This window comes from Orcinus orca, chromosome 14, assembly GCF_937001465.1.
Source record: "Orcinus orca chromosome 14, mOrcOrc1.1, whole genome shotgun sequence".
NCBI classification, from domain to species: domain Eukaryota; kingdom Metazoa; phylum Chordata; class Mammalia; order Artiodactyla; family Delphinidae; genus Orcinus; species Orcinus orca.
In genome coordinates, this window is record NC_064572.1 from 52,173,496 (window position 1) to 52,192,881 (window position 19,386).

Consider the following 19,386-nt stretch of genomic DNA (forward strand, 5'->3'; position numbering starts at 1 on the left):
ACCTGGAGTCAAGAGCTCCTGTCCTAATCTCTGCCAATAAGTGATCAGGTATATTGCCCTACATAAACTGCTTCATCTCTCTCTGCAGATTTCTAAGCGTTCTTCCAGTTTTAAGACCAAGTTATGGTCCAAAAGAGCAGGCAGAAGATAAGCCTATAACCTAACATTTAACTTTAGCAACAGGCATAAACTGGGCCTATATCCTAGATGATGAAACCGATAAATCACTCTTGACTCTCATATTCCTCATAAAGGTAATCTTATTGTCCTAGACACTGTAAATTAAATTCTGGAGTCATCTGAGCTCCCTCCCTCTCTATTGACAATTCACTATCCCCAGGCATGATGACACCTTCCGAATGTCTTTCACACCTTTTCCATCCTGGTTCAGTCATCCATGCCCTCTTGCCAGGGTCACTGAGTCCCATCCTCTGTGCTCCCAACACATCATCATCACCATCATGTGATAAATGTCAGAGTCCAGCGTGCCATCATGTCATAAACCGGGGGTCCTCTTTCTATCAGTTAAACTAGTATAGTTCTATAGTAGAGATCAAGAGGAAAACATTTGCTTTACAAGCAACTTTCTTCAAACATTCACGTAAATACATACCTATTTTAAGGCACATTGATTTTCTGTTTATGAAACTATTACCATCAATTATACTGGCCAAACTGATAATATGTTGGCTGTTACATCAAGAACTATGTGTGTATGAGCAACTCAATAAACTTCGTGACCCTGCAGTTTTAAATACGCAATTGTACGCATGTGTGCAGCCATACATAGATATGCTGAGATACGTGAAAGTGAAAAAGGGAAAGGTAGCCCATACAGGAAAGAGGGAGATAACCTAGTTTGTTTCTATTGTCTAGGATGCAGTCAAGGTGAAAATGTATAAAGTGGGTGCTCCGTTCAAGAAGAAGGAAGGCTTCATAAATAAGTGCACCTGAGATCATAACTCAAAGCACCCAAGAGATGTTTACAATGATCCTTATGCTTCGGAAATAAGGACATAATTACCAATGTTATTAGAACATCCTCACAATAGAAAAAGGCTCACTATTTCTAGGATATCTTAGTCGCCTAAAGTTAAAATGCGAAGTACAAAGCCTGTCAATCTATGGTTAAAAAAAAGGAACGATTAGCTCCGGCCCCAGTGCCATAATGTTTGTCATTCAAAAGCTGGCTTTCACCTCTCCAACCCCATCTTCCACTTAAAAAACCCTCGGCCAAATAACCCCACCGGTCTACTTGTTGTTCCCCTAATGCAATGGGCACATTATCACCTCCACACCTGAGCCCATGCCATGGCCTCTGTCGGATGGCCTTTCTCACTCTTCTTACTAGTTATTACCTTCCAGACCCACTCAAACCCCTTCCTTTTCCTGGAACCCTCCTCACTGGCTCAAGCCCCAGGGAACTCTCCTCTCCTCCAAATGCCTACAGACCTTATTCTTTATACCTCCATCTCAAACTGACTTAGAGAGCCTTAGTATCTTCCTTCTTTTTGAAATCCCTGACTTTTCTCTCTTGGCAGATGACAAAAGTCCATCGGAGGCAGAGATGGTGTTTCAGAGGCCTTGTATCCCGCAGGACCTAGCAGATTCTGAATGGTTGCTGAGATAATGACGTTTAAGTTATATAACAGCCACAAAGGAGAAAGGAAAACTTTCCTTTTCACTGCTGACACACCAAGAATACACAAATATTATAGCTGTTCAAACCAGTTGGCAAGTAGAACCCAAGTGGCAGATGCGTGTCTTTGCTCTTTACGACATGTTCCAACAATAAAGAATGCCACTACTGAGAAAGCAAATCTGATACTTCCTAAAGGGAAGTACAGTTTACAGAAGAGTGTCAGCACATACAATCTCAGTTCCCCAAATACTAACCCACTCACGAGAACAGAGAGACTAAGTCATTCTATCATCCGTTTCAAGTAAGGAACACATACATACATATCTGACCATCTTACCAAAGTACCAATTCCCCCTTAAATAGAAACATCTACCTGTTTACCTACAAGTGCTCCTAAGCATAAAAGGTAGCAAATGGCAGTTCTCCGAGGCAACTTGTAACTACTAGAACCATCATAAGTTTCCATTTGTTTATATGGTTTAAAATCAAAAGCTATATGACATTTGCACTAGAGCAAGCCTCTGTCCAAGAGTCATTATCATACATACACACACGGAGTCACTCGTATCCTTTGATGAGTGCTAACACATTTCTGCTTTTATGAGATGGGAATAAACGCTACCGTTGTTCTCAAAAAGCTATGTGATAAATCAGCCAACCTACTATGCAATTACATTTATTATAATTGCCCATGACAAAGACACAGACTTCTTAAATATTCCAAGTACAAACAACCAAATGAATTATTCAGTATTCTTTAACTTGCAGGTAACAGAAAGGGCACTTGAAGGAGCAGAGCAGAAGCAAGACAGACTCACTGAGTCTAGCAACACAAAAGCCACGGGGGTGGCTAGGCTTTAGGACCAACTCAAAATGAACTCCACCAGGACAAGAGAACATCTTTGCTTCTACAGGTTGGCTTTGTTCTCCCTTCCTAGAATCTGCCTTCTTCCACTTAACTCCCAGCTCTGCCACTAAGAGGGACTATTCCATAGTTATAATTCTTAAAATTCTTAAGAAAACCTCATGCTGGTCCAGCTTGGGGCCATGTAGCCACTCCAGTGGCCAAGGTCCCATGACTGACTGGTCTACACTAGAACTACCTTGTTGAACTGGCAGGAAGAGCAGTAAGTCCTCCAGAAGATAGGCGAGTTTACTTCCCAGAAGTGGAAAGGGGGGCTCATTTGTCTGCCCCCAAAATATCACCACCTATCAAGAAATTCCACTTCAAGTCTAACGCAAAAGCTTATCTAAGCAGTCCTCAACCTGGTAATAAATTACATTCTGAAAGTTGTTTAATGAACTCTAAAGTTCATGAACACTTCTGTGGCACTTGAAATGCATTTCACTAGAGACCAAATGTAGCGAGACTGGCTTCTCTGCCAGACTTTAAAGGCCTATTGAACTCATGATTTATCTGAAGTATAATGTTAATAATATTTCTAACACTATACTCAAACCCCATTCATAACATTGTTCCTATAGGAAAATGTATTTGAAATTCCACCTACAGCAAGAAAAACATGCTCAATTTAATTCATTTACTGAGTATCCAGTAATGATAGTGGCTTCCATTGTGCACATATCACTTTACATTTAATCTGTACACAATACAGCAAGGCAGGTATTAACAACTGAACACACGACGAAACTGGGAGTTCGAGAAGGTTTTGAAGCCTAAGGTCAATCATGAAGACAAGTCAGAGCCTGCTTCAGAGATATGAATGTTTGACCCCAAAGCTGGGACTATTCTCTCTGATATCTGTAGCAGCCAGACAAGAGCGGGCTTTCAGTTCAGGTGACTAAGAGCTGAGCTAACATTTCAGACTCTGTGTGAAAGCATCTAGATTTCCCTGCAGAGAAGAGAAGGAACTAGTGGGCATCATACACAGTCAATAGCCAGACATTAACTTTGTATATCTTCCCAAGAGAAGGTGTTTCTCTGTGGCAAAACAAAAGAAAATATTTCTCTGGGTAAACCTTAAATTATACAGATGCCTGTACTGACTTGAAGATCGTCTGCAAATTAAGGGTCTATAAATAGTATCTTCATAAAAAATTGATTTTGCCCTGTTGAAAAAAGAGACCATTATCTTAGAGGGCACTTAGGTGTTTTAGAAGAAAGTTAAAATTGCAAAAATAATTAGCTAAGGTGACTCAGTTCTGCCAAAATAAATGCAATGGATGCATTTCACAGCTTTAACTGTATTTCACATTTAAAAAAATGTTTTTGGTTATGCAGTATTTACTACATACAAGAGAATATATTGGGCTGGCCAAAAAGTTCGTTCGAGTTTTTCTGTTACGAAAACCCAAACTTTTTGGCCAACACAATATTTAACTTATTTGTCAGGAAAAATAATATTAACATGAACAATCATGAACGCACCGCCCAACCTAAAGGCAGACCATTAGCGATAAACCATGGCAGCTCCCTGAGTGTTCCATCCTATCTGATGGAGGCTGAAAATTGCTTCTTTCTGTGCATGTTGGACAAAAAGTTTGAAAGCCCTTGGTCCAAGATGGGGCTCTAATAATAAATTAACCCAGTGCCTTCTGAAATTAAACTGGAGAAGTGATCATGAGTAATGAGACACAGAACAGCTGAATTCAATCATAAAGGAAGGGCACAGGTAAACTGTACATTGTCTTAATCTAGAAACTGCTCATCAGACAGACTTGTAGGAGCTTTTGGTTTTACTCCATGGTCCAAAGCCAGGAGTAGTCATTAGACAGATTACTAGGCACATGACCTGAAATATGACAGGTCAACTGGAAATTGTTCCAAATTGAGGTAAGGTATTAGTAAGCCAAGACAAACTGGTTCTCCCATGCAGAGCCTCAAACACATCAGACACCATAAGAAGAAAAAGAAAAGGAGCACATGGACTAATAACAACGAACTTCATGCATCATGGAGAAAAGGACAAATAACTTGAGGGGGGAAAATCAAAGAAAATAGTCAATAATTTTGTTGTAACACGGAGTTAAACAGCTTATATTATGGGGAAGCATTAAGATAAAGAAATTAAAGAGCTTACAATATACGTCTAAAGAAAGGACATATACACTAAGCTAGTGAGAGAGTCAGTATAAATTGTGTGACTAAAAACTACATATTGAGAATAAGGAAGTCTAACACGCAATGCAAATTAAATGGTACAGTAAATACATGCTAAGGAGGAGATGGAAAAGGGAAGATAAGCTTAACTAAGAAAGCAATGACATTTAAAGACCATCTTAAGGATGGCATACAACAAAGTGGGGACACCTACATGAACACAGTTTGCCAATTATCAAAGTGACACTCTCCCTCAGCACCCGACACTGTCTGCCTTGTTTTATAGCTGCTGGGATACACAGCATCCAATTGCATCGTACTCTAAGATTCCTGAAGGCTGGGTCCAGGGCTTGGATTTTTTAAGCCTCCAGACGTCCAGACCTTGACATGGGACATGTTCTACAAATGTTTGAAGAAAAAAAAAAATTAAGAGTCAAGTTGGTCAACCCTCAATACCTTATTTAAATGCCTTATTTGAAGTGATAACCTCTGATGAAGGTTGACCTCTTCAATGCAGGAGGAAGAGTGTAGTACAACAGATGATGGGGAACACTGTTTCTCAACTTAAAAAGGAAGTTCTCTGTACAAGGTGTGTGTGTGTGTGTGTGTGTGTGTGTCCTGAAAGGGAGACAGGGTGGTACCTAATGGGTGAAAAAGGAGCGGATCAGTTCAGGTTGAAATATGCTGCAGTAACAACACCAGCATTTTGGAGGCCAACAACAGAGAAAGGTTTATTTCTGGTCCTGTCTGGTTCTTTGCAGGTGAGCCAAGGCTGGGCTCCATGTTGTCTTCACTCTGCGACCAAGGCAGAAGGAGCACCCCTAACTGGGACAGGCTGATCTCACGGCAGAGAGAAAAGAAAGACGGCAGAATCAGGCAATGTCTCTTCCATTTCTGCCTGGAAATGGCACATCACTGTTATTTACATTTCTTATTATTTGCAAGGCCTATGGCAAGCCAGCCACAGGGCTCAGCCCTCAGTGGGGTGGGAAAGAATATCCTCTCACAGGATGGAGGGTGGGTAGGGAGGAATAGCAAATGTTTTGACAATAATATAATCTACCACAAAGGAAATGGAAAATGGCTAGCGAAGTGCTTTCTTCCCTTCAGTAGTGATAGAAGAAGATGTCCTATTATAAAAAAGCAGTCTTTCCATGTCTGTGGTACTTTATGGTGTTTTCATAATATTTCAGATATTGTCTCACTGTATCCTTACAACCAACCCGGTGTGATCCCAGGACTTGCCCAAGGCCCCAGCAGCTCCTGAACTGGAACCCCAAGTCTGGTGACCTCTCACCAAAGGAGCCTTTGAGGCCTCTGTTTCACCCGCAAAATGGAGATAATCCCTGACACGTCCTAAGAAGGTTGCTGAGAGATTAAGTAAAACAACATATTTAAAACACATAAGCATATAAAAGTACTCAACAAATATAAGGTAGTATTATTATTAAATTATGATATCTATGTCTTAACCCATGTCTTTCCCAAATTAAATTTAATCACAAATAGTTTGTTTAAATTCCTTAAGAAGAAAATGCATTTATTAATGATGTTTCCTTCCCCTGTCAAAACCATAAGGTCCCCTAGTTGAGTTTTATCTGTACATACACACTTTCCCCATGACTTCTCTTACTTGTTTACTCCCTGACTGATCAGTTTCTTAAGATTCTCAAGAAGTTTCAGAAGGCAGCACTATTAATAATTTTTATTTCTTCCCAAACAAGAGAAATTAAGGAAAACTGAAGACACCCAGTCTTCATTTCAAGTATGATACAGATTCCACGCGTGGCTCCCAACTGAGAATGAATAAAGGACTTAGCATCAAAGGCTCCGGCCCTAATTAGCACTACTTGCCTTCGCTCTTTGCATTCTACCAAACTACAGTTCCAGCCTTTCCCCAGAATGGAATCTTCCTTTCCCACCTCTGCCTCTTGGCTCAAACTGTTTGTCCTACCTAGAGTATTCCCTAGGCACTGCCCCAACTCTGTTCAAAGATCCTGCCCAAATACTGAATGATTAGGTAAGTGCACCACAGTGCATACACAAAGATGTTCATCATAGTGTGCTTTACAAGAATGAAAAGTTGAAAACAACCTAAATGCCCACTAATAGGGAAATGGTTAAATCCATTACAGACCACATATACATGGAATGCTACAAAACAATAACAAAAATGATGTAGATTATACCTATTGAGGTGGCGTGGTCTCAGTATATTATCAGTTGAATCAGGTTTCAAAACAATATTAATAATGACCCATTTTAGGGAGGAAAAATATGTATCTAATCTAGACACAGGAAGAGTAAGGCAGAATACAAAAACAAAGCTAATAATGGTATCTCTGGGTAGTGATAATGATTTTTCGAATCTTAGTAATTTTCACACTTTAAAGCTCTTTCCAATTAGCATTGTTAACTTTTATAATCTAAAAAAGTGTATTTTAATTAAAAGGCATTAATCATTAATACCCAATTCAAATGTCATCTGCTCCTGAAACCCTCCTCGCCCCCCCCACCCCCCGGTCTAGCCCACCCTTATCACACAGGTAATTCCTCTCTCCTGTCTGTTTCCTGAGAGTCTAATATATCTATTATAACATTTACCACATTTGTTTTGAAATGGCAGTTTTCTTTGTTCAGGCTTGATTATCAACTCCTGAAGTGGAATAAGCCTGTTTTACATTTACTGGAATCTACCCTAATAACCCATGACCCAAGTATCTAGAAACTACTGAGTGTGCTGATTTGAACATAAAGAAAGGCTATAAAATTTACACATTTGAAGACTGTACACCTAGTAGTGCTCTAATCAAACATTCATCTATAGTGGGGATGTTCAGAAATTGCATAGGGTCCATTCTGGAGAGAGAAATGGTCAATCAGGATATTTTATCTGTGGCAAAATTTCTCTATTAATCATTACTCCCATGTTTGCTTTCAAAGTTACCAAAGACACCCTTATTCAACTTAAGACGTGGGTTAATATTTCTTAATCCAGAGGCAAGTCTCTCAGATTTTTATCCATGAGCTTCCTCTTCAAACGGACAAGAACTACTTTTGCAATAATCCAAGTCCAATCCTGACTCAGTAGGAAATATAAATACCTATTGTTTTAGGAAGAAATAAGGGAAATAAATGTTTTAAGATTATGTAAGTCTGATTCAGGGAATTGACACAAATGAATGTTTTGAAATATCCAAGGCATTTTTTGAAGGTTCAATAAAGAATGTGTTTTGAGAACTAGGTGGGTGAGATTTAAAATAAAAACAACCACCACGATCTTAGCTGTTACTTAGCAATTTCAGGCTTCAATTGTTCCCTTCTAAAGGGCAACTGAGAAAACTGAAGAAACTGCTTCCAGAAGAAACACTGAGATATCTGATCCAGTTTCCTTTCTTCCTTCCATTTTATTCCCTAAGATTTTAATCCAGCCAGTATGAACTTTAAACTGCCCAGGTTTTTTGTTTGGTTTTGTTTCGCTCTCTCTGGAGACAATTCCTTTTCCTTAATTTCTGAATCAAAAGCAAAGCTACATGCCATGGTTAGTTAGGGGCACCCTGGCTGCTTGTCCCCAAAGTGTCACTACCTGAGGAAATGCAGAGTCACGGGAGTACAGAGAAGGGAAAGAAGGAAGTTCAAAAGGGAGTGAACAGTCTGACTTATCTCCAAGCACTGGCACTCGAAAGCCAGAAGAAGTGAGGGGTGCCAGGGGCCAGTTACAAAGCTGAGTTAACAACGTGAGAATGCCAGTCACACTCTTAAGAAAATAAGTCTAAATTCTAAACTGATCCTGACCCTTATCTTCATTCCAGAAGCTATGGGGGCATGATAACTTGGTTTACTTAGCATGAATTCAAAACCAGGCCAGGTTTGCTTTTTTTTTTTTTTTTTAACATCTTTATTGGAGTATAATTGCTTTATAATGGTGTGTTAGTTTCTGCTTTATAACAAAGTGAATCAGTTATACATATACACATGTTCCCATATCTCTTCCCTCTTGCGTCTCCCTCCCTCCCACCCTCCCTATCCCACTCCTCTAGGTGGTCACAAAGCACCGAGCTGATCTCCCTGTGCTATGCAGCTGCTTCCCACTAGCTATCTATTTTACGTTTGCTAGTGTATATATGTCCATGCCACTCTCTCACTTTGTCACAGCTTCCCCTTCCCCTTCCCCATATCCTCAAGTCCATTCTCTAGTAGGTCTGTGTCTTTATTCCCGTCTTACCCCTAGGTTCTTCATGACCTTTTTTTTTTTTTCTTAGATTCCATATATATGTGTTAGCATACGGTATTTGTCTTTCTCTTTCTGACTTACTTCACTCTGTATGACAGACTCTACGTCCATCCACCTCACTATAAATAACTCAAATTTCGTTTCTTTTTATGACTGAGTAATACTCCACTGTATACATGTGCCACATCTTCTTTATCCATTCATCCAATGATGGACACTTAGGTTGCTTCCATGTCCTGGCTATTGTAAATAAAGCTGCAATGTACACTTCGGTACATGACTCTTTTTGAATTATGGTTTTCTCAGGGTATATGCCCAGTGGTGGGATTGCTGGGTCATATGGTAGTTCTATTTGTAGTTTTCTAAGGAACCTCCATACTGTTCTCCATAGTGGCTGTACCAATTCACATTCCCACCAGCAGTGCAAGAGTGTTCCCTTTTCTCCACACCCTCTCCAGCATTTATTGTTTCTAGCTTTTTTGATGATGGCCATTCTGGCCGGTGTGAGATGATATCTCATTGTAGTTTTGATTTGCATTTCTCTAATGATTAATGATGTTGAGCAAACCAAACTCTTACCACCAGGGCTGAGAAAGATAATTGAAGATTTGTGGCTTGGAAACGTCTTCACAATAGGAAACTTACAATCAGTGGTGAGCTGGGGCCAGCTCATACCAGTCCCTTAGAACAAATTGCATATTCTCAGGATTTGTGGCAAGGCAGTTGTTAAACACACCATCATAACAAGTTAAATTACATAAACATACAATTAAACTATACTAAGAACAAAGATCATAAATACTCAAAACACGTCACTTCCTGTTTTACTATTATCAATGCTCTTGATGTTCTTTGCAACTATTGTACCTGGTTGGCAGGAGATCATATAACAGTGTGCTCCTGCACATCCCTTCCCAACTCTGCTGGCGGTGACTTTTGCTGGTAGTGTGAAATCAGCTATGGTGGGAGTGTTCACACCATGGAAATCAGCAAACACTACAACCCCCTCCCCCCATCAGGGCTGGCTCTAAACATTTACCTGCATATCACTACCTGCAATGTTAACCCACCACTGCCTGACAGGAGCTCAGGAAGTTCAGCTGGCCAGTCTTCTAAGTCAAGAAAAAGGCTTGCAAACTATAAATCATGATACAAATATGAGGATAGAAAGTAACTACTTTTATTGTGGCCCTGGAATGTACCAGTCACAGCACAAAGTACTATCCCCATGGTATTTCGTTTCATGAGAGGTATTATCAAATCCAATATACAGATGAGTCAACTGAGATTGAGAGGCTGAGTAACCAGGTCTATGAATGTCTGACTCAAAAATGTATGATCTTTCCAGTAACTACCCCACTTACTAACGTTATCATTACCATAACGAAACCAAAACCAACCACCTATAACTGTCAGATAATTAACAAGCACTAATGGCCTTTGATATGTAAAAGAAAATGGTGTAATGAAGAGGAATAGACAAAGAGCTGACTTTTATTCATATTCACCAAGTTTATTCATATTTACCTCCAAAATGTACCCACAAAAAGTGGGTAAGAAATGGGGACCACAGAACCAATGGAATGAAGAATGATCCGCATTTGAGAAGGGCTACTCCAAGGTTAATGTAAAAGGAATCCTCTTTCAACTCTTTAAATACTTATACTCTATCCACCAAACTGACATATCCAACCTAAGATGACACATTCTACCAAGAAAGAATAATGCAAAAGCAAAATTTCTCAAATGTTGGCACCAACTTTCTGTAGTGTTTGCATATTTACTTTTCAAAATTTTCTCTTTTAAACTTTTGAGGTATTTAATTGTGCTGTTATTTTACCATGGTTTCTTACAGAAAATTCACCCTGTAGTCAACGGAATTCTAAAGGGCTAACAAAATTTTACTCACTGATTATTTTTTAAAATTCTTGTCATCTTGGCTTCCTATAAGTTACCAGCTTCTCCCACTGTTTCTGTACATTTCCATCACCTGCCATGAGAAGAAAGAATCTGATTATATGTCTCATAAAGACCATTTCCTGGTTTCTACTACATTAGTCTTTTCCTTTCTTTATACCCAAAACACACAGAAAAATATAGTTGTCTCTCCATTTCTCTCCAAAATCAAAAAGGCAGGAGAGAACACCACAGAAGATCACCTCAAGAGAAAGAACTTGAAAGAGCAGTATTTCTACTCTTGGGGTTTGGGGCGGACACTCTTAAAATACCCTCCCTTATGTTTTCAGGAAGAAATTTTTAGTCTTTCTTGGGAGGAAGCAGTATTAGAGTAAGCCACTTTCTCTCTCTACCTCTCCCCCCCAGCCCCTCCTCCCTTCTCAAAAGCAAGTGACTTATCACCTGGGAAGGCTAGAGTAAGCACTGGCTTAGTGCTGAGGCAGCACACAGAGCTGGGCAGCAAGGCCCTCCCTCTTGTTCTCTCCAACACCTAGGGCCAAGCTAACTTCCACACAGTAAGCAGGACAAGGGCTGCCTGCTTCTGGGAGGGCCAGCCAGCTCTCTCTGCCAGCTTCTCTCCAGCTGTTACCAGACTAGGATGACTAGATCAGGGTTACTAAGGTCCAATTCATGCTTTACAGAAGGAGGTAACTGACAATTCTCAGTTCTCCAATCCTGTTTTTATCAGTAATTAAGCTACTATCTATGTTGCTTCCCACTTGAGTTGCTCTATTTCTCAAATTGTTTAAAGATTATACGATTAGGAACTAAGATGGCGGAGTAGAAGGACGTGCTCTCACTCCCTCTTGCGAGAACACCAGAATCACAACTAGCTGCTGGACGATCATCGACAGGAAGACACTGGAACTCACCAAAAAAGATACACCACATCCAAAGACAAAGGAGAAGCCATAGTGAGATGGTAGGAGGGGCACAATCACAGTAAAATCAACTCCCATAACTGCTGGGTGGGTGACTCACAGACTGGAGAACACTTATACCACAGAAGTCCATCCACTGGAGTGAAGGTTCTCTGAGCCCCACATCAGGCTTCCCAACCTGATGGGGTTTCCGGGGGTCCGGAAACGGGAGGAGGAATTCCTAGAGAATCAGACTTTGAAGACTAGTGGGATTTGATTGCAGGACTTCGACAGGACTGGGGGAAACAGAGACTCCACTCTTAGAGGGCAAACACAAAGTAGTGTACGCATCAGGACCCAGGGGAAGGAGCAGTGACCACAGGGGAGACTGAACCAGACCTACCTGCTAGTGTTGGAGGGCCTACTGCAGAGGCAGGTGGTGGCTGTGGCTCACAGTGGGGACAAGGACACTGGCAGCACAAGTTCTGGGAAGTATTCCTGGGCGAGAGCCCTCCCAGAGTCTGTCATTAGCCCCAACAAAGAGCCCAGGTAGGCTCCAGTGTTGGGTTGCCTCAGGCCAAACAAACAACAGGGAGGGAACCCAGCCCCAGCATCAGCAGTCAGGCAGATTAAGTTTTACTGAGCTCTACCCACCAGAGCAACAGTCAGCTCTACCTACCACCAGTCCCTCCCATCAGGGAACTTTCATAAGCCTCTTAGATAGCCTCATCCACCACAGGGCAGACAGGAGAAGCAAGAAGAACTACAATCCTGCAGCCTGTGGAACAAAAACCACATTCACAGAAAGATAGACAAGATGAAAAGGCAGAGGGCTATGTACCAGATGAAGGAACAAGATACAACACCAGAAAAACAATTAAATGAAGTGGAGATAGGAAACCTTCCAAAGAAAGAATTCAGAATAATGATAGTGAAGATGATCCAGGACCTCGGCAAAAGAATGGAGACAAAGATTGAGAAGATGTAAGAAATGTTTAACAAAAACCTAGAGAATTAAAGAACAAACGAACAGAGATGAACGATAAAATAACTGAAATGAAAATTACACTAGAAGGAATCAATAGCAGAATAACTGAGGCAGAGATGTAACCTGGAAGACAGAATGGTGGAATTAACCGCTGTGGAACAGAATAAAGAAAAAAGAATGAAAAGAAATGAAGACAGCCTAAGAGACCTCTGGAACAACATTAAACGCAACAACATTCGCATTATAGGGGTCCCAGAAGGAGAAGAGAGAGAAAGGACCTGAGAAAATATTTGAAGAGATTATAGTCAAAAACTTCCCTAACATGGGAAAGGAAATAGCCACCAGGTCCAGGAAGCGCAGAGGGTCCCATACAGGATAAACCCAAGGAGAAACACACCGAGACACAAAGTAATCAAACTGGCAAAAATTAAAGACAAAGTAAAATTAATGAAAGCAGCAAGGAAAAAATAACATACAAGGGAACTCCCATAAGGTTAACAGCTGATTTCTCAGCAGAAACTCTGCAAGCCAGAAGGCAGTGGCATGATATACTTAAACTGATGAAAGGGAAGAACCTACAACCAAGATTGCTCTACCTGGCAAGGATCTCATTCAGATTCGATGGAGAAATCAAAAGCTTTACAGACAAGTAAAAGTTAAGAGAATTCAGCACCACCAAACCAGCTCTACAACAAATGCTCAAGGAAATTCTCTAAGTGGGAAACACAAGAGAAGAAAAGGAACTACAAAAACAAACCCAAAACACTTAAGAAAATGGTCATAGGAACATACATATCGATAATTACCTTAAACGTGAATGGATTAAATGCTCCAAACAAAAGACACGGGCTTGCTGAATGGATACAAAAACAAGACTCATATATATGCTGACTACAAGAGACCCATTTCAGACCTAGGGACACATTCAGACTGAGAGTGAGGGGACGGAAAAAGATATTCCATGCAAATGGAAATAAACAGAAAGCTGGAGTAGCAATACTCATATCAGATAAAATAGACTTTAAAATAAAGAATGTCACAAGCAACTAGGAAGGACTCTACATAATAATCAAGGGATCAATCCAAGAAGAAGATATAACAATTATAAATATATATGCACCCAACATAGGAGCACCTCAATACATAAGGCAACTGCTAACAGCTATAAAAGAGGAAATCGACAGTAATACAATAATAGTGGGGGACTTTAACATCTCACTTATACCAATGGACAGATCATACAAATTGAACATAAATAAGGAAACACAAGCTTTAAACGACACAATAGACCAGACAGACTTGATATTTATAGGACATTCCACCCAAAAACTGCAGATTATACATTTTTCTCAAGTGCACAGGGAACATTCTCCAGGACAGATCACATCTTGGGTCACAAATCAAGCCTCAGTAAATTTAAGAAAATGGAAATCGTATCAAGCATCTTTTCTGACCACAACACTATGAGATTAGATATGAATTACAGGGAAAAAAACGTAAAAAACACAAACACATGGAAGCTAAACAATACGTTACTAAATAACCAAGAGATCACTGAAGAAATCAAAGAGGAAATCAAAAAATACTTAGAGACAAATGACAATGAAAACACGAAGATCCAAAACCTATGGGATGCAGCAAAAGCAGTTCGAAGAGAGAAGTTTATAGCAATATAATCTTACCTCAAGAAACAACAAACATCTCAAATGAACAATCTAACCTTGCACCTAAAGGAACTAGAGAAAGAAGAACAAACAAAACCCAAAGTTAGTAGAAGGAAAGAAATGATAAAGATCAGAGCAGAAATAAATGAAATAGAAACAAAAAAAAACAATAGCAAAGATCAGTAAAACTAAAAGCTGTTTCTTTGAGAAGATAAACAAAATTGATAAACCATTAGCCAGACTCATCAAGAAAAAGAGGGAGAGGACTCAAATCAATAAAATTAGAAATGAAAACAGAGAAGTTACAAAAGACACTGCAGAAAAACAAAGCATCCTAAGAAACTACTACAAGCAACTCTAGGCCAATAAAATGGACAACCTGGAAGAAATGGACAAATTCTTAGAAAGGTATAACCTTCCAAGACTGAACCAGGAAGAAACAGAAAAAATGAACAGACCAATCACAAGTAATGAAATTGAAACTGTGATGAAAAATCTTCCAATAAACAAAAGTCCAGGACCAGATGGCTTCACATTCAAATGTCTGAATTCTATCAAACATTTAGAGAAGAGCTAACACCCATCCTTCTCAAACTCTTCCAAAAAATTGCAGAGGAAGGAACACTCCCAAACTCATTCTATGAGGCCACCATCACCCTGATACTAAAATCAGACAAAGACACTAAAAAAAAAGAAAATTACAGACTAATATCACTGATGAATAAAGATGCAAAAATCCTCAACAAAATACTAGCAAGCAGAATCCAACAACACATTAAAAGGATCATACACCATGATCAAGTGGGATTTATCCCAGGGATGCAAGGATTCTTCAATATACATAAATCAATCAATGTGATACACCATATTAACAAACTGAAGAAGAAAAACCATATGATCATCTCAATAGATGCAGAAATAGCTTTTGACAAAATTCAACACCCATTTATGATAAAAACTCTCCAGAAAGTGGGCATAGAGCAAACCTACCTCAACATAATAAAGACCATATACAACAAACCCACAGCAAACATCATTCTCAATGGTGAAAAACTGAAAGCATTTCCTCTAAAATCAGGAACAAGACAAGGATGTCCACTCTTGCCACTATTATTCAACATAGTTTTAGAAGTCCTAGCCACGGCAATAAGAGAAGAAAAAGAAATAAAAGGAATACAAATTTCAAAAGAAGAAGTAAAACTGTCACTGTTTGCAGATGACATGATACTATATGTAGAGAATCCTAAAGATGCCACCAGAAAACTACTAGAGCTAATCAATAAATTTGTAAAGTTGCAGGATACAAAATTAATGCACAGAAATCTCTTGCATTCCTATATACTAATGATGAAAAATCTGAAAGAGAATTTAAGGAAACACTCCCATTTACCATTGCAACAAAAAGAATAAAATACCTAGGAATAAACCTACCTAGGGAGACAAAAGACCTGTATGCAGCAAACTATAAGACACTGATGAAAGAAATTAAAGATGATACCAACAGATGGAGAGATATACCATGTTCTTGGATTGGAAGAAAATATTGTGAAAATGACTCTACTATCCAAAGCAATCTACAGATTCAATGCAATCCCTATCAAATTGCCAATGGCAATTTTTACAGAACTAGAACAAAAAAATCTTAAAATCTGTATGGAGATACAAAAGACCCCAAATAGCCAAAGCAGTCTTGCGGGGAAAAAAAGAAGCTGGAGGAGTCAGACTCCCTGACTTCAGACTATACTGCAAAGCTACAGTAATCAAGACAATATTCTACTGGCACAAAAACAGAAACATAGATCAATGGAACAAGATAGAAAGCCCAGTGATAAACCCACGCACCTATGGTCAACTAATCTATGACAAAGGAGGTAAGGATATACAGTGGAGAAAAGACAGTCTCTTCAATAAGTGGTGCTGGGAAAACTGGACAGCTACATGTAAAAGAATGAAATTAGAACACTCCCTAACACCATACACAAAAATAAACTCAAAATGGATTCGAGACCTAAATGTAAGACCGGACACTATAAAACTCTTAGAGGAAAACATAGGAAGAACGCTCTTTGACATAAATCACAGCAAGATCTTTTTTGATCCACCTCCTAGAGTAATGGAAATAAAAACAAAAATAAACAAATGGGACCTAATGAAACTTCAAAGCTTTTGCAAAGCAAAAGAAACTACAAACAAGATGAAAAGAAAACCCTCAGAATGGGAGAAAATATTTGCAAACAAATCCACAGACAAAGGCTTAATCTCCAAAATATATAAACAGCTCATGCAGCTCAATATTAAAAAAACAAACAACCCAATCCAAAAATGGGCAGAAGACCTAAATAGACATTTCTCCAAAGAAGACATACACATGGCCAAGAAGCACATGAAAAGCTGCTCAACATCACTAATTATTAGAGAAATGCAAATCAAAACTACAATGAGGTATCACCTCACACCAGTTAGAATGGGCATCATCAGAAAATGTACAAACAACAAATGATGGAGAGGGTGTGGACAGAAGGGAACCCTCTTGTACTGTTGGTGGGAATGTAAATTGATACAGCCACTACGGAGGTTCCTTAGAAAACTAAAAATAGAATTACCATATGATCCAGCAATCCCAATACTGGGCATACACCCAGAGAAAACCATAATTCAAAAAGACACATGCACCCCAATGTTCATTGCAGCACTGTTTACAATAGGCAGGTCACAGAAGCAACCTAAATGCCCATCGACAGATGAATGGATAAAGAAGATGTGGTACATATATGCAATGGAATATTACTCAGCCATAAAAAGGAATGAAATTGGGTCATTTCTAGAGACGTGGATGGATCTAGAGACTGTCATACAGAGTGAAGTAAGTCAGAAAGAGAAAAACAAATATCGTATATTAACGCATTTATGTGGAGCCTAGAAAAATGGTACAGATGAACCGGTTTGTAGGGCAGAAATAGAGACACAGATGTAGAGAACAAACGTATGGACACCAAGGGGGGAAAGTGGTGGGGGGGTGGGGGTGTGTGTGATGAATTGGGCGATTGGGATTGACATGTATACACTGATGTGTATAAAATGGATGACTAATAAGAACCTGTTGTATAAAAAAATAAATAAAATTGAAAATTAAAATAAATAAATAAATAAAATAAAAATAAAGATTATAGGATAGAAAAGGTAAATGATAAAGCAACCCAAACCACCAACATCTATCAAAGGACAATGCCCAGATAAAACCTTGGCTCAAAATCCTACCACTTCCTAGCCACGTGTCCTTGGGAAAATCCATTCACATTTACCCAGCCTCAATTTCTTTATTTCTGAAAGAGAATCAAATGGCCCCTACTATACTGTGTGGTTGTGAGAATTTAAAAAAATGAAAGACATGATCTGCCAAAGTCAAACTTTGATCTAACAAGGGTATCACTCCAGCACCAGGGACACCCAGAGTTCAATGATCAGACTTGCTACTTCGTCCATATATACAATTCAAATAGCGCAGATTCATGTAATTCATGGAATAATGGATTATGCTCAGCAAAGTGCCCCCCTTTTCCAAAAGGAAGTCATTCAGAATGATGTTTTACTTCTGTTTTTCAATTTCCTAACATTTTACGGTCCCCAACCAAGCGGTAGGAAGTTCCAATTTCTTTCTCTTCACAGAACAGCCCAAATGAAAACATCTTACTTCTAGCAAGTAGAATGCAGCAATTGCTCATTTTATGTGAAGAACATATGGCTCCCAGTAGACAATACTTATAAAATAGGAACCTGTTAACTTTCCTCACCTGAAGCCTCAGTGTTAAAGGCATTCAGAGAGAAGAGATTAATATTAATTGTAAAATGGCTCCATACACTGAGGTACCATGAGAGACGGTGTCACCTCAGTTATAGAACAGGCAGAAACCCCAAGTTATCCAGACCATTAGGGTGTGTGCGTGTCTGTAAGAGGGGCATAAAGAAGGGAGAGAATGGAAAAACACCCCATCAATACAGAGAGCTTCCTGGTAACAAAGAAAGAACTTGTCAACAGCAATAAAAATAGCAGGGAAGGAATGAAGAGTCAAAAATTTGTATTGTAGATTGTACCCAACACCGAGGAACATTCTCATCGGCTGGCTGTATGGCTTTATACTCCAGGTTACTTGGTATGGAAGGCTTTGAAGAGCATGGAAAATGCAGAGAGTTTGATATAAGTTTAAAATACATAGTCTTGAACTCTACCTCTGCTATTTAATAGCAGTGTGGTCTCTGTCAAGTAAGTTAATCCTCTAAGTCTCAGTTTCCAGGTCTGTAAAATAAGGACAATAATACATACCTCAGAGAGCAGTTACACAGACTAGAGATCATGCATGTACAGTGCCCACCACAGACTATGTCCCCAAAATAGAATTACAATTATTGTGTTTGCTAGTGCAAGTATGATAGTCCATCAAATTCAGACTCTTTCTCTAGGTGAACATTTCGGGAAGAGGTTCAAATCACACTTTTGACAACAACATGAAACTCTTCTAAGCTGATCTGAATGAAGTGTTAAATAAAAATCTCCATCTTAGTTGGTAGCCTTTACTAACATGCAAACCAAAAGTTATAGCTATGCATTTGTTAGAATTCTTCATATCAGTACTGAGTTTCTTTTTTTTTTTTTTTGCGGTACGCAGGCCTCTCACTGTTGTGGCCTCTCCCATTGCGGCCTCTCCCGTTGCGGAGCACAGGCTCCGGATGCGCAGGCTCAGCGGCCACGGCTCACGGGCCCAGCCGCTCCGCGGCATGTGGGATCTTCCTGGACCGGGGCATGAACCCGTGTCCCCTGCATCGGCAGGTGGACTCTCAACCACTGCGCCACCAGGGAAGCCCTTGAGTTTCTTTTTTTGATGATAAATTCTTGAAGAAGGGAATGAAAATTTTCCACTAGTGCTAATTCTTCTGGTGTGCATTGTAATGACAAGTACTCAGCAGACATCTGTGGAAAATAAAA

At 39.5% G+C, this 19,386-nt stretch overlaps 1 protein-coding gene across 10 annotated transcripts in view; it reads right to left on the reverse strand.

The window, feature by feature from the left end:
• The window catches only part of SGMS1 (sphingomyelin synthase 1), a 293,295-nt gene that overhangs the window by 96,244 nt on the left and 177,665 nt on the right, over nt 1-19,386 (reverse strand). For 9 of the 10 annotated variants that reach the window (XM_033415853.2, XM_033415842.2, XM_033415844.2 and 6 more), the window contains one exon: nt 10,847-10,927. The exons of the other annotated variant lie outside the window; for it this stretch is intronic. Coding sequence is in view for 1 of the 9 variants with exons in the window: in XM_049696591.1 (XP_049552548.1) it covers nt 10,847-10,872 (26 nt within the window). In the remaining 8 variants the exon portion in view is untranslated. The remainder of the gene's footprint in view (nt 1-10,846; nt 10,928-19,386) is intronic. 10 annotated transcript variants of the gene reach the window in all.